Source organism: Falco rusticolus, chromosome 1 (genome assembly GCF_015220075.1).
Source record: "Falco rusticolus isolate bFalRus1 chromosome 1, bFalRus1.pri, whole genome shotgun sequence".
Taxonomy (NCBI): Eukaryota; Metazoa; Chordata; class Aves; order Falconiformes; family Falconidae; genus Falco; species Falco rusticolus.
Genome location: NC_051187.1, coordinates 80,385,393 through 80,401,337, shown reverse-complemented (window position 1 = coordinate 80,401,337; position 15,945 = coordinate 80,385,393). Strand labels below are relative to the sequence as shown.

General features: G+C 44.1%; 1 protein-coding gene across 6 annotated transcripts in view; it reads left to right on the top strand.

Annotated features, from left to right (window-relative positions):
- The window catches only part of FGFR3 (fibroblast growth factor receptor 3), a 55,745-nt gene that overhangs the window by 20,361 nt on the left and 19,439 nt on the right, over window positions 1–15,945 (top strand). For all 6 annotated transcript variants that reach the window (XM_037386733.1, XM_037386723.1, XM_037386705.1 and 3 more), the window contains exons 2-4: window positions 2,336–2,599; window positions 7,042–7,095; window positions 13,106–13,275. In XM_037386733.1, coding sequence (XP_037242630.1) covers window positions 2,336–2,599; window positions 7,042–7,095; window positions 13,106–13,275 — 488 coding nt within the window. The remainder of the gene's footprint in view (window positions 1–2,335; window positions 2,600–7,041; window positions 7,096–13,105; window positions 13,276–15,945) is intronic.

Genomic DNA, 15,945 nt, shown 5'->3' with positions numbered 1-15,945 from the left:
CCTCTTCGTTTCAGCATTCCTTAATTATGTTTTATAAAAAGAGTTTGTCACTTTGTCCTTAACCCAGGTTCATGGCTTTCCAAAAAGAATGATTTCCTTTTAAATGGCCGAACAGTACAGTTTGGCTTGTGCTTAGTCTGGGTTTGTTCCTGTTCGGTAGGTTTATGATAGAAAAAACAAAATATACAAGTCTTGATAATTTGGCAAACAGCTTGGATAAAACTGTGTATTTTGTGTGGAGGGATTGTGCAGCTGCATGGGATTTGTTTTCCAGTAGATTAAATTAGCAAGAGCTTCCATCAGAGTCAACAAACGAAGATCAGTACCCAGTCCTGCAAGTGCAAAGCTATATGCGGGCTTTTTAATTGGAAGCCAAAGTTGGTATCATTGAAAAAATCCTTACAGTCTAGAAAAAGGAAGAAAAAACCTCTGAAAGGAACAGTTAAACCAGAATATTTCTCAACCATATTTTCCCCAAGGCTATATCCCCGTTGGGAAGAGACCATGGGTGAACACTCAAGTGTCGCAACAGGTGCTGGTCTGATAGGAAGGAGATATTGGAGCTCTGTCTTCTTTTTCTTTTTGCTAAAAGTGTACGCTTTCAGGAAAAATCTTTTCATTAAAAGAAAAAAACCCAACACCCTAAACCTTTGACTGTATGAATACCACAAAATTCTGGCCAAACTCTAAAATACTTGAGCTGGAATTGCTGCAAGGGTGTCAGAGGAAAGAATCTTTGTAACCCCCAACAAGTGTGGGCTTTGCCTCCTGCGAGATGATACCTCCCATGAAATACCACATTTTCAGGCCCCCAGGATTCATTACTTCTATCCTGCAAGGGTATTGACTAAAACATTTTTATAATTTTAATTTTTACATTTCCTCAAGAATAAAAGCTTGCATGACAAGAAGAGAAGAGCAATACGTTTTTCTCGTAACCTGCTCCAACTCTTTCACTTAATGGCAGAAGAGCAGCTTGAAGCCAGTGCCACATCCTCGGGTATTCAGAGCTGCTGTAATTGCATTGATTTTAAAGTCAAATTGTAATTTATGAATATGCTGAAGCTGCAAAATTAGGATCTCTGTCCAAATCTGATTACTATCTGAGATCAACTCGGGCCACCTGGGTTTGGATCATAGTTCAGACCGAACTGTTTTGAATCACTTTTCATTTGCTAATTATGTAGTCATAGCACCAAAGTATCTTCATCAAGGAGTAGGATCCCCTGTGATACATACTGTACAAAAGCAAGAAGACACTTATGCCTGGTGGAACATACAGCCTCGGAGCCGGTGTCAGCCAAAAGGTAGAGGTGGGGCAATGCCAAGTGAAAACGTTGGTTAGCATAGACAAAGTGGGGAGAATGGCAGTCTTGTTGTTAAGCTAGCTGGGTTGAGGGCAGCTGTATTCTAATTCTCCTTTATTAAAGAAGTGTAAAGGGTAAATAAACCATTTAATGCCAAGAGTGAGTTTATATGTCACTAGAAGGAACATGAGAACCTTCAGGCCCAAGAACCACACTTCGAACATGCACCGCATTTCGCCATGGGGACATTTCTGAGCTTGAACCTTTCCTTGTGTCATTATCCTATGGTAAAAAACATTCTCCAGCCCATGGCAGTGTTCACTGGCATCATTTGTGGAATGAGCTACTGCAGCTGGTAGACTGAAGAGACGAGGATTTCAGCTTTCATGCTCAGTCTTTGGTTCTGCACTTCTTTGTTGCACAGAGTGTAACTCCATCAGGGAGCTAGTGGTGGGTTCATTTATTTTAGCTATTCCAGCTTGCATCTTCCATTCAGCCTTCCCACCTTGTTTCCTTCAGCCCACAGAGGTTGCCTTTGGGCCACCCAGAGTCACTTGAGAAATTCTGTTTTCCCATTTCTGCTCCTTTTATCCCCTTCTTGCAGGGTCTGGCAGGGGTTGTGGACAGTTTCACAGGAGTAAAGAAACCGAGATCCAGGGACCAAACTGTGAATAAGCACACACTTATTTCTGCCAGATCACCCCCCACACACCCCAGTGCTGGGTGTTGCAGTGACCCTATGTAGTGGTCTGTGCTGTTTCTTATGATGCACCTGATGGAGTGGCCGTGTTTTGGTCACTACAGGGTGGACATGGTCCTTGTAGATCAGCCAGAGACCTGACTGCAGTGTGCACAGCTGGCTGTGCCTTACTGCCTGCCAGGGGCAGGCAAGCCTCGTCTCTGGCAAGGAGGAGCTCTGGGCACATGGAAGTATCAGTAGAGCAAATATAAATTTCTTTTTTAAATGCTCTTTCATTCTCTGACACCTGGTCTTATTTACTCATTTCCGTTTCTTTCTCCCTTTGCAGAATACTTGAGGAGCGAGACCGCCTTTCTGGAAGAGTTGGTGTTTGGAAGTGGAGATACCATTGAACTTTCTTGTAACACCCAAGGCTCTTCTGTGTCTGTTTTCTGGTTTAAAGATGGTATCGGGATTGTACCTACCAACAGAACTCATATTGGACAAAAACTGTTGAAGATAATCAATGTGTCATATGATGACTCGGGGCTGTACAGTTGCAAGCCAAGGCATTCCAATGAGGTCCTGGGAAACTTTACAGTCAGAGTTACAGGTACATGCAGAAATACAGCTGTTTTGGTGGTTTTTAAAAATTATTTATTTATTTTCCGTTTTTGCTCCTCCACATGTTCAGCATAGCTGGTGCTTTGCGGTGTTCATCCATACTTGGTGGGTCTCTACCTCCCTGGTAACTCCTGGCAGTGATTAGACTGACACCACAAACGAGTCAAAGAACGCTTGCGTGTCCATACCAAATGTTAAAGCTTGGTGTTAATACTGAGAGAGACTTAGAAACAGTGCTAGTCAGATTAAACCCCAAATCCCCCCTAACCCTCAAATAGATGCAATGCTACATGTGCCTTTGAAGTCCTCTGTGAGTGAGTGAACTGTGGCTCAGGGAGGTTAAGTGACTTTTTCTACTTTATGTGAGAAATCAGTGGCAAAATTGCATGTAAAAGCTGGAGGTTCCTGAAAACTGTTCCCCTGCTGTAGCTGATAAATCCTCTTCCTTCTGTCCTGGTTATCACAAATCACCAGTTTGTTTCAGAAGTAGCTTATCTGTAAACTGTATATCTCAAATATGTGCTTCATCAAAGGTACTTATTGGGATTCGTGTATTGCAAACAAGTGCTGTGTTGGCAAAGCACGTGCTGTCATTTGCTTGGTCATATTTTTTCCATGATTAGGACAGTAGGACAGAACAGCTGCAAGTTGTCCAAGCCTGAATCACTAAATGGAGAGTGCCAGAAAAAACTGTTGCTCCCGGCGAGCTAACCAGTAACATTAAGATCATCTCCATGATTTCAGGTTTCTGCATTGGTAGATGGATACCCATCACTGTGAACAGACAGAAGAAAGCCTTCTGATCACACAGATTAAAAGCCTGGATTTTTAGAAAAATTTACCCCTTCTGGATCTAAGATTTTGAAAACTTTCCTTTGCCCTTGTGCATTGGACCTTTTTCGAGCATCGTTGAACAGTAGGTCCTTGCCTCCAAAAGTTGAGTTCCCTCAAAAAGTAAGGGGGTCTGTCTGAAAAGCAAACAGAGAGATGTTTGTGATTGTAAATCACATCTACTCCATAAAGGGCTTTTTCATGCCAGAAATAGGATTTTGTGTAAGTGAGAGAATCAAACCATCGTGAGAATAAAAGCTTGTTTCAGCAATTCTTCACCAACATCTGCTTTTCATTGAATGTTACTGGAGATCGCTGTGAATGCTTCAAGGTCATATCAATTAAATGGTTAAAGAAGTATTTGGCCCTTGAAAGGCTTTCTTTAACTAGGTATGATTATTGCAACTATCCAAGGAACTGCAGGTTGTTAGAAACTTTACTCTTTTTTTTTTTTTTAAAGTGACATTAAAATGCTTTTGAGTTCAAGGGGCAGCAGGGAGGCAGAAGAGGGCAGCTGGTTACATGCTCAAATGAAACAGCTGCCAGCCCCAAAAGTTCGTAAAGTGAGAAATTGTTTTTAATAGTGGAAGGGCTGATAATCCTCTGCTTTTAAAAAGTTTAAGCCCCTGTGTTTTTCCTCTTCGCTAATAATAGCTAATAACAGCTTAAGAACAAGCGAGTAACCTGAACCTGCTTTCTGACAGCATTATGAGTCTTTGATTCTATTAGCCCACTGTCATTACCACCAAAGTGCTAGTAATGTGGGAATCTCTGTTTTAGCTGTCAGCAGCACTTGTTTTAAACTTTGAAGCCCTGCTTTATGTGGCAATAGTGGCGCCTTTCTTATGCTCAGATACGTCTTCATAATTTGTACTGATTGCTCAGTGTGGCACTTGCGGAGATGAAATCATTATTGGAGATTTGTGGTTTGTGTTCCCACTTCTTAAAGGTAACGCCAGCATTAGCTCAGATATCTGGTTGGGTGTTCATGTGGGTATCTAATGTTCAGGGCTGGGGTTGTCCTCTGTATTAAACTGCTTTAAATCTGTATCAACAGACTGGAATTGCTCTGATCCGTATTCTAAAGTAAGCAAAACTAGGCTAGGTGTATTCAGAATAGCTGGTGTACATGCAAGTCACATTTTGAGAGGTGCTTCCAGATTCTAGGAGTGTATCAGGATTTTCCTATGTGGGGCCATGAGTTCTGAGTCTGCAACAAACTCTTCTGTGGTGACTGTGCACAGTGAGATGCTTGATACTGAAGGTAGAGCAAGGACATGCTGGAGCTGGCATTGCGGAGTTGAAAACCAGGTTGATTAATAGCAGGGTCTGATCTCTTCAAAATGCCTCTCTGGACAGATGTGGGCTTGAGCATGTTGCTAGTTTACAAAAAGAAATGTACTGTCTTCTTAAAACCTGAGCACTTGAAGAGGATCACAAATAGAGGCTGCATGCCCAAACTGATCTCCATCCCTCTTGGCAGAAGCTCCATTTCTGCAACCATTTCACACATGGAACAGCCTTTGGATTTAGTGGCTGAGCAGCACGGACAAGCACGGACTGCAGGCTAGTACTGGCAAAAAGAGCTTTCAAAATACCCAAAACTAAGCTCTTCAGAACACTTGACTAAAAAACTTAAGCCCCTTTCTGTTCATAGTTAAAGCTCTTTGGAGAATAGCATCTGGCAGTTCTTGCTGATGCCAATACTCATCAGCTTCTGTAAAGGATTGTTTTAGTAAATGATTAACAAAGAGCTTACAAATTTTTGGTCACTTTTTGAAAAAGGTGATGTTTCAGGAACCTGAATGGGACAGTAGCTCTGAGTATGGGATATTTGCTCTTAAAACCTAAGCTGCATCTCTCATCTGAAACACAGGCAAGGGCAAAGACTCTTCCCTTGCTCTTGTGGAAATGTTTCTGAATTGGTTTAAAAATTGATTCTGCTCCTCTGGTCACAGTTGGTTCATTGGAAACCAGAAGTAAATTATAATCACATGTTAATATATGGATAACCAAATCTGAGATTGCAGGGCTGAGAATGTGCTGGTTTCTCTGTCAATGCTGGTGGCGATTTGGCTGGGTTTCTGCCTTCGCCGGGACTTGAGCAAACCTGCTGATTCAGCCAACACACCTAAACATCCACTTCACTTTCAGCAAGCCCCATGGCATTTCCCTAGTTCTGCTGCCAGCAGGACCTCAACTGTGGATAGTTAGATACATGCTTGAAATCTTCCTTGGGACTTTGCCAGGGAGAAGGCGCAAAGCACGATGTGCCACTGCAGTCTAAAGCAGGGAGATGATTCCTGTGTCACTCCTGTATATGGTGCATATGTCTGGAAAGTCCTTCCAGATTCTGCAGAGAAGTAGTATTATTCTGCAGAGAAGTAGTATTATCTTTCTTTTAGTAGTTGTTATCTTTCTTTTCCTTTTATCCCCTCACCCCCCCCCCCTTTTTTTTTTTTTTTCCCTCCCCATTTTTACCTCCACTGAGCTGGTCAGAGAATGGCAGAAAACTCAAGTGCATCTTGAAATGAAGGAGATTCTGCCTGGCTTGATCTAAAGTAGTGCTTTACATTCCTGGCCACACTTTGAACACTCACAAAGTTTCCTTGTGAGTTGAAAGCCAAGTTCTTTTACCACTGTCTCAGAATATAAAGGCTGCTCGGTTGTTAGCATTTTGCCTTTATTTAAAAAAGAAATTCCTAGAGATTATATGAAGTCAGTGATTCTGAATCTTCCAGACAATGAATTGTACAAAATCATGTAAACTAAATCAAACACTAAGCTGCTATTTTATAATGGGATTTACATTTACAGTAGTCATTTGGTGGGGAATGGAGAGACTGAGACTTCATTGTGAACAGCTTGGAGAAGGTGAGATGTTAGATCACATTAAGAGAAACAGTTCAGGATGTTTTGGAGAGATACAGATGGAAAATTCCCACCTGCTAACTTGTATTCAGTTACCGCCTCGAGGTGTCTCTGTAGGAGGGATATAATCGAAGGGAACTGGTTCACGGAGTAGACATCAAAATGTCGCTCGAGAGAGGTTTGATTGCACCGGGAAGTTTTTAAAAGCTGTGGTCTGAGTAGTTGAGCGAGGAGTTAATAAGGGGAGATGTGACTGGGGTTTATTGAGTTAAAAGAAAAATGCAGGAAAAGTGAATTAGAAATGCTGACCTGTCATTTCAAGACTTGGTGAAATAAAAAGTCTTCAAGGTGAGTGCTGGGCGGGGGGGGGGGAAGCGGAGGAGAGTTTGTTCTGCAAAAAGAAACTTCCCCTTTTGGAACTGCCTTTGTATTTATGAGGAGAAGAGCACTTCACGCAGGGAGAAGTGTTTGGCATTGGACCCTGGTCTCTGGTGGCAGAGCACTGGCAGACTCGTGACACCTCTTTCCCATTTCAGAAAGCTCCTGGCCGGTTGTCCCTGACCCAGTAGCTTGGGAGAGACAGACTTGTGGAGCTGCAGGGAAGGGTGACCCATCACGTGGATGTTCTCCCCTCACTGGAGCCCACTGTGGCACCAACAGCCTTGTCCAACGTAGTATCCCCGTGTGCCATCCTTTTTGTGCTTCACCTCTTTCTCCTTCTCCTCCTAGATTCCCCTTCGTCTGGTGATGATGAAGATGATGACGATGAGTCAGAAGACACAGGTAATTTGGTTTTCTGGGAGGCAGAGGCCTTTTTTTTCAAAGAGAGGTAGCTCTGAAGTGGAGCAGCTCATCTAGATGTTCAGCTGGTTGGAGAGCAGCTCTTTCTCTGTGTTGATGTCGGTGATCATGATGGTGTTTATCTAAAAATTCAGAAGTAGCTGCCAGAGTGATAGTGCTGCTGTAATATCCTACGGCAGCAGCAATGTTGAGTGTTTTTTGGGGGAGACCTGATGAGCTAGAGTTATGAATTTTCATTGTATGTAAATCCAGGCAAACACACTTATCCTTTTTTTTTTTTTTACTACATCAATGTTATGCCAGATTTACACCACTGTAAACCTTGGCCTGCTTTATTTGTAGCTGTTTTGATTCTGGTCCTTACTGGCATCTTGATTGGAGCCAGAGCATAAAATTTACGCTAGCCAAGGGCCAAATTTACTGATGCTGTAAGCGGCAGCAAGCCTTTTGGCTTTGCTGGCTTTTTCTTTTGCTCTGCGTGGGGAAGGGAGCCCCAGGATGGAGCCTCTCGGTGCTTTCTTTAAGTGCAATAGCACTAATCAGGATCATTGCATGTTTCAGAGGCATTAGTGTTGTGTTTTATCATGCTCTTTATATTTCTGCAAAGCGAGCTGCCTGTGTGTATGTGTTTTTAATAAATAAATGTCTTGCATTTGAACTCCCAATCAGCTATGTACATTGGCAGAAGTTCAACATGACTGGAAAATTTCTCCTGCCCATAGTGTTGGACATGCAGGACTCTTTAGAACAAGTCCCTCACTGTAATACATTCGTACCACTGTGTCGTGCAGTATGTGGACGGTAACAGTGAGTTATGGTGCCAGGCAACCCATCACCAGCAGTTAGTGGTTTTCTGATAGCTTCTAATTAAGGGTCGGATCCTGCGAGGTATTGGGCACCTTTGCAGATGTGCTCAGGGCTCCTGAAGCCTGGTGGAGGCTCAGGTTTGGTCAGGATTTGTTCCTGCTGCAGAGCAGCTCTGATGAGCACAATTAATCGTTCTGTACTATTTTTTTATGTGGTTTGTAGTAAACTCCCATCTCTTAGCAACAGGTATCACAAAACATCAGCTGGTTTATGGTACAGAAAGACACGTTTTTCTTCACTGGAAAGGAAAACATACATTTAGCCTCATGTATTTATAGCCTGTATTCTGGGTCTTATTGACTTTGAGGCTGTGTCTTTTTTTAGACCTAAAGGTAACAACTGGCTTTGCTTAAAGGTCTTATTGGAAAAATTTGGATTCTCTTCTGCTTTAAAAACTGTTGATTAGCTTAACGTGCCAGCTCAGTGAAAGCTCATGGCGTGTCATGACATGGATGTGCTTTATGTTGCTTGGTTTGATGACAGACCCTCCCCTTAACCTTCACAGACTTTCTCTTGAGTCTGGGGAGCCGTGTTGTTAACCCTGGCACCACTGCTTCTGGGACATCCCACCAGGGACAGGGGCTGCAGGACCATCCCAGGCAGGTGCACATGTGGGTGTAACCAGTACCGTGTCCTATGGACAGCCCAAAAACCTGTGTCCTCTATTTTCTGTGGCAAAACAATACCCTACTAATGAGTTGTATGAGCCCCTGCTTGGCCATCAGACATAGCCATGGTCAGTAGTTGGAGGAGTGAAGAAATAAATACGCTTTCATTGAAAAGAAAACTATAACCAATAGTTACCGTATTTATTCAGGACTGGCTCACTGCATGTTGTGTATATATATATATGTGTGTGTGTATATATATATATATATACATACACACACACACACTGAATAAACCCCTTGTCTCCTGGCTCCTAGCGATGATAAGTTAATTTTCTGGCTTAATTGTGTTGTTCAAGGGAGTTTCTTACCCTCATATGTATAGAGAAGAGCTTGGAGAGCTGATTCCAATACTCATGAGTTTGAAGTCAGTCTTGTTAATTTTGGGGCTTTGACCCAAAATTGTTGAATGACAGGAGCTGGAAATACCAAAGCAAGAGAACAAGAGCAAATATGTCCCAGAAGAAATTAATATTTGGTGCAAAAACTCTTGGAGAGCACAGAGATAGGCCCTCCACGTGGAGTGCCTTGCTCTGCTCACTCCTTTAAGCATTCTCTCCGAAGGGCAGTACAGGAACGGGCATCCCTTAGGGATGGGCAGCAGAAAAGAAAAAAGGGGAACTTCAGCAGCCTCAAAACGTCAGCCCATTTGTTGCAGCCTTGTCACAAACCGTGGTCCACCTATGCAAAAAGAGGCTTTCCAATACCTCTGTTCTCTACAGCTGTTTTTCCTGGCCCTGAAACAAAAACAAAACTCCCTTTTCACACACTGCTCTTCTGCCCCAGTGCTCCCTACCCCTCTGTATCTGTTTGTTTGGAGCCCCCGCTGCGTAGCCCCAGCACCTTCAAAGAGCCCCTATAATCTCCAATTAAATCTGGCTGTGTACTCAGAGGCGTCAGCTGGGGAAATTACACAATTAGGGTTGATTCTGTCTGCTGCAGAATTTTGTGGCAGCTCCTCATTGCTAAATGAGAGCTGGGCTGTATTAATTATTCCAAGTATCGCGCTCGGGTGTTTTTTTAATTGGTCATTCCAGTCAGATGGGTGGCCGGTGTCTTTGACGAACAAAATGGACTGTCGGGCTTAGTGTTTGATGATGGGAAAGGGCCGATGATAATGTTTGCGGGTCCTTTTTTTTTTCCACACCTGCACATGCAAAATCATTGCTTGTAATTAATTTAGAGCAAGCGGCTCTAGAAATTTTTCCTGTCTTTCATCCTTCCTCCTTTCTCATTCCCAAAACTCTCTGGAGCTTTACAAGCTTTGCTTGAAAAGAAGAGTTAGCAACATTTTCACCCCCTTAAAAACTGGTAATGAAAGGACTCTGGGGGCACAGCAAACCGAAAGCAGTGATGTTTTGTTCGCTGCTCCTGTGAGTGAGAACAAAGGCACCTTTTTCAGTGTGTAGACACTTTCTTCCAGTTGCAGTTTGACTTGAGAGCGATGTCCTGGTTATTTGAATCTTGGCATGTTAATCCAGGGCTGCCCAGCCCTGGAGAGCCCCGAATCCCATGGAATAGCACCCAAACAGAGCGAAGGCACTTGGGGAAGAAGCCATGTCTAATTGCAGGAGGGAGGAGCGGATCCTGCTTTTGCTCCACATGGAGAATATCCCCTGCTGGAAATTTGCGTGGGTCCCATGTTGCTCCTTTCTGATGTCCAATGGCAAAATCTCCCTTGGCTTCAGTGACAAAGGTTGCAGTCAGTGGTTTGATTGGTCTCCTGTGAGATTCCAACTCATCTTTTGAGTGAGAAAACGTGGAGAAACATTACCTGCAGAACAGGCAGCTGGTGTAGAAAGGGGAAACCCCAGCAAAAGCACAGCCCAAGGAGGAACCTGGTCCTGGCGGGGCGGCCATGCGATCTAGTTACACCCTCATGCCCGGGTGAGTGTCACTAATGCCATGAAATGGGATTTATGGTAGGCAGATATGTTAATCAAACAACAAACAGCAGGTTATTCAGCTGCCTTTCTTAGCATTGGTGGAGCGGGACTTCTCCATCCATGCCTGGCCTTTCCCTGAACTCTTCCCTGTAGCCCTGTTAACCTCCTGTAAAGTCTCCAGGAAATCAGGGTGTGTTGCCAAAATGAAGCGTTCAGCCAGAAAATAGCCAGTGCTTCAGAAACCAAGGACCAGATGTCTCCCAACATAGTTTCTGCAGCTCCCTCCTCTTCAGCCTTCCCAGCACCACCCCAGCTCTCCTCCTCCAGATTCACCCCCCTGCTGCTGCCTGGGCTTTTGCCCAGCCTTTACTTGGTTTCTGCCCTTCCCAAAGCATGCAATAGCAGCATCTTCCTTTATCATCAAGACCTACTCTTCCTTTAGGGGTTGCACCCACTTTTCTAACATTTTTTGGAATATTCCTCTTTTTTGTGCAGTTCTACCATTTTTCTAAGCTCGGCTGTTGGAGTGTAGGTGGCTACATGATGTCCTGCTTTAGCTCACCTTACCGTAGCATTTGAGGGCTCCTGGATGTGCTGTCGTTTCACAGCAAAATTTGTAGCCAGGGTTTTGCAGGAACATGGGAATTGCAGGGATTACTTCTTTTGCTTCTGTTTGTGCCAGCTGTACTCCTGCTCTGGTGCCATCCTGGCACGAAAAGGGCCTTAAGCAGTTTTGTTTAAAAAATGAGGCTTATGCAGCATGGGTGAGCACCACATCCCTCCAGTACGTGGAGCTGACCCTGACAGGCACCACAGTGTGTTGTCCCAGGCAATCTGAGGGCAAATGCAAGCACTCAGTACTGATTTCTCTCCCTGGGACCACATTACTGAGGCACCTACCTATATCTAGCTGCCCGGCTGCAGAGGTGGAAAAGCGATGAGACATGAGAGCGATGTGCCCAGTGGATGGCCTCCTGGATGTAGCTCCTGACATCCAGTTCCTCATGGCCAAATGGGCTTCACAAGTAGCCATGGAGAGAGGGGACCATGTAGAGAGTGTTAGCAGGTACTAAAAAATGGGTGGGTGCATGGATTGCCTTGGCTGAGCTATATGACCTTGCCTGCAAGGCCTTGGAGCTGAAATGCAGCAGGGAGCCTGCACAGAGGACACTGGCGAGTTAGACCAAGGTGGAGTCATCACTGACTTACCTGGAATTGCAAAGGGATGGGTGTCATGGAGCCAAACATGTTGAGGCTAAGTACATCAGGGAGCACTGAAGAAAGGGAGCAGCTCGAGTGCATCTCACAGGGATGCAACAAGAGGGAAAACTTTGTATACCCTTGTCGTGAAGGGGAGGGGGATTGCAGAGGCTTCAGGGTAGCACTGAGTTGGGGCTGTGATGCTGGGTGATGTTTCTGATCTTCATCACTGCTGTGGGAGTGGCCAGCAGCATGTTTTCCCCACATCTTTGGCGGCCGTTGTGCTCTCCAGGACAGTTCTTGAAGGACCAGCACCTTCCACTTGTCTTGGCCAGTAGCACATGGGTCTCTGCAACTGGTGGTTTTGGGTACTCCATGTCTGTGGATGCTTCCTTCCCATCTGGAGGAGATGCCAGTTAGGCTCTTCGGTCTCCTTTTTGCTATTTTGCAGCCCAAACGCTGTCTGCCCCCGTCTCCCTTTGGCTTTGGTGTGGAGCGCAGAGCTGGGGGTTTGGACGTGGCCCCTGGCATGGCAGGGAAGCACCCCACATGCAACTCGGCGGTGTTGCCTTAAGCAGAAATGAAAGCTTGGGAGGCTTTACAAAAAAATTTTCTTCTCAGTATGAATTTGCTGCTGCTGCCGCCTTAATTTGGAGCTAATATGTAATGTTTGTAACACAGCCAAGAAACATTGTTGCACTTGAGGCAGATTATAAAAAGTATCTCATGCTAACACTGGTGTTTTAAAAGTTATCGGTGTTCAAAGGTAACATGAATCTTTAAAACTAAAATCACTTGTACTTAAAGAACATAAACATGATAAACCAGTTTGACACTGGCTTTTTTTTTTTTTTTTTTCCTTTCCTTCCCTTAAGGAGGCTGCACTACATTTGTGCTCACTGAGAAGCAACATTTTCCAATGCACTCAGCTAACACTTTTTCTCTGCTCCCTTGCTGGCCCATCAACTTTTTTTACAGTTCCAACATCTTTCTGCTGTTCGTGTTTCTTGGCTACTATTGTCCTGAAGGTACATCTGTCTCTTTTTACATGCTGAGGCCAGATTCTCATCCTGATCTGGAATAACTCTACCTGTTGATTTAAAAGCGGCTATTCCAGATTTATACTGGCATTACCGAGACAAGAACCTGGTCGTGAACCTTTCATCACAAACCTAAAATGCAAACACCCTGTCTATGTCTATGAGAGTCATTTAGCTGGAAAGTGTTTCTGCGTCATTTATCTTAAGTGCAGCAGGTAGCAATTTAACTGTCACTCTGCACATGCCAAAGCCTCCTCAAATGCATCTGCTCACCAGCTGATATCCTCAGCAGCAGAAAAGGGCCTGTTAAACTTGGTCTTCCCTTTCTTAGGTGTTCCCTTCTGGACCCGGCCAGATAAGATGGAGAAGAAGCTGCTGGCAGTTCCTGCTGCCAACACTGTTCGCTTCCGATGTCCTGCGGGTGGAAACCCAACTCCTTCCATCTACTGGCTGAAAAATGGCAAGGAGTTCAAAGGAGAGCATAGGATTGGGGGCATCAAGGTAAGGCCTTGGTCTGGATCTCTGTTTTTGTCAGGAGTTTTCTACCAACTGTAGAAAATTGTATTTCACAGTGAGTAACATGTAAGTACATGTAAGTGCACGATCCTGACTCTGGGAATGCAAGTGTTTCTTGTAGCCATAGTAATTGCTGGACATCGAAGTGTTAAAAAGAGCTTCTGTCCCTTGGGATTGAAGGCCAGTTCCCTCTGGGTTTGTCAGGGAGTAGGTAAAAATGAGGCTGGGTTTATGGTTGCATTGTGGACAGTGATGAGAAAGCAGGAGCAGAAACTTCTGTCTTGATTTCTGGAGATTAACCCAGTGCATTGAGACTTGTTAGACCAAGCCATACCTACTCCCAGCTTTCAAGGAAAACTGACTTGTCATCCTTTGAAGGTGTAGGAAGGACCTCACCAAAGAGCTGGGCTGTCGTGCTGGTGGTCATTAACATTCTCGTGGTATAAATCACTGACCCTTGGTCAAGTACTGGATTCCTTGTAGCCAGAGTAATGGCATCTGCTCCTTGGCTGCTTGCTTCTCCCTCCTTCCTTTCTACCATGAGGTGTTCTGGAAAATGCTCTGGCTTGTGTTTGTAGATAAAACTAAGGGATGCAAAAACCCACTGCACTCAAATGGCTTAATTAGCCAGAAGTTTCTGTGCTATATGATGAAATATGGCAGGATTTGAATAGGAAAGTCAGCTCTTCTCTGATTTTGTTGTTACTGCTTAGTCCCTTAGCTCCCGTAGTGAAGTCGCAGTCAGGCCCCTTTCTGGTTTTATGTGGGGAGAATAGAACTGGCAGCAGCTGATGATAACAAAATGAGTGTAGCAGGAAGTACTCGAGCAGCAGTTCTTGCCTGTGCTCTGCCAGCCCTGACGTATCCCTGGGCTGCTGCTGAGGAGAGAAGGTGATTTTTAGGAAGGCACCTTCATCAGTACTCTGAATAGCTGTGTGCTGATGCCTACCACATCTGTAGTGTTTTGAAAGGGAGCTAGGCATGCAAAACATGCCAGGCTCCAGAAACCAGCGAAGGATTCAGAAAAGCCTTCCCTCCCCACAGTTTTGGGCTGTTTCTTTCCTGTTAGCTCAGACCTGTTCCTGAAAGAGCCTTTTGTGATTGCTTCAGTGAAGCCTTTGAAGCTTCCTGCTCAGTCCTGTCCCTGCTCCAGCCTGGATGAGGCTGAGGACACGGTCAGGGTTGGATCTTGTGAAAAGTTAAGGAGCAAAAAGAAGTGGGGAAGTAACTCCTGTGGGTAAACAGCCTTTTCGGCAGGTAGCATTCCCAGAGCACAAGCATCTTTCATGAATTGCAGGCTGTGAGGATCATCATGAAGTGTTTTCAGGCTTGCGTGTGCCGTTCGAACGGCTTTTTACAAAACTATGTGACATCAGCTGTACTAAATTATGCTTGCAGAATAAAATCTAAAGCTGAAAGCAATTCCCCTACCCACTTCCCAGTGGTTTTAATCTATCCTTGAGTTTAAATTGACACATTTCATCCTCTGCAACATGGTAGTGAATCTTTGGCATCGCTGTGCTTTGTTTCTCTAGGGGCACCTTCCAGCAACAAGCTGATGCTTAAAAGAGCTATTGAAGGCAATGTCAGGCCAATTACAGCAAGATTGGTTTAAGCTCTCTATCTGTCTAGGTGTAGTTCTTTGTCCCTTTCTTGATATAAAGACATCTTTCTCTGTCTGTAATTTTCCTTCCCTTATTTGCTTGCTTTTGCTCTTGAGCTGTGGTTAGATGTAAGTAGTCTAAAGTAAATCTCATCCAATATAAATATACTGGTAGATATCAGCTGCAATTTGAACCAGAAAAAGAGATTGAAAACCTGCTCAGTATCTGATGTATTTAAGATTTAAATTCCCTGTTACAACTTAACTTCATAACAGGATTAGGCAGCTTGAAAAGAAAGGGCAAGATCCAGATCCAGCAGAGTTTGGTTGGCTGGCTTCATCTCGATCTCATCTTAACCCAGAAATCCGTGAGCTGGGAATGTTCTCATTTGTTTTCAGTGTGTGGAAGAGTTTAAATGTTGATTGTGAAAGCTCTGTGGTCAGCACATGCAAGCTGACCATTATTCCACTTCTGCCTCTCGCAAATGGCATTTAGAACTCCTGTGATTGCCTGGTGTAAAGCCTGCAAGAGGGAAGGGCGAGCACTGAAAACATGAAGTGCAGACTAACCTAGTGTTGTTACAGTTCATCCTTAACTAGTAAAGAAAAGAAATTCATATGACTTATCTTATGAAATTTCCCAAAGAGCATTAATGGTTAAATCCTTGTTGGAATCTCTAATATCATAAGCCTGTGTGTGTTAAATGACCCTAGAAGGGAAGATTGAGGGGAGGGGAGATAGAGGATTATGCCTTCCCCAGACCATTGCACTGACTTGCATACCAGTCAGGCAAACACAGACTAAGGTTCTAAGTGTGTCTGCAAATGTTTGTTTCACAAGGAGCCAAGAATGACAACACCAAATAAACCAGAGGGATTTCCAGTATCTCACTCACTTGATTAATGCCTGCACTAAGTCACTTCATGTTTCTAGTGTTTTATCAAGTGTGGCAACTATCCTAACTTGGGAACGTTCCTTTTTATTATCCTTTAAATCTAGATGCCTCTCTCAACCTGAAAAAAAAAGTAAATCTCATTGCTTCTAGAAGAGT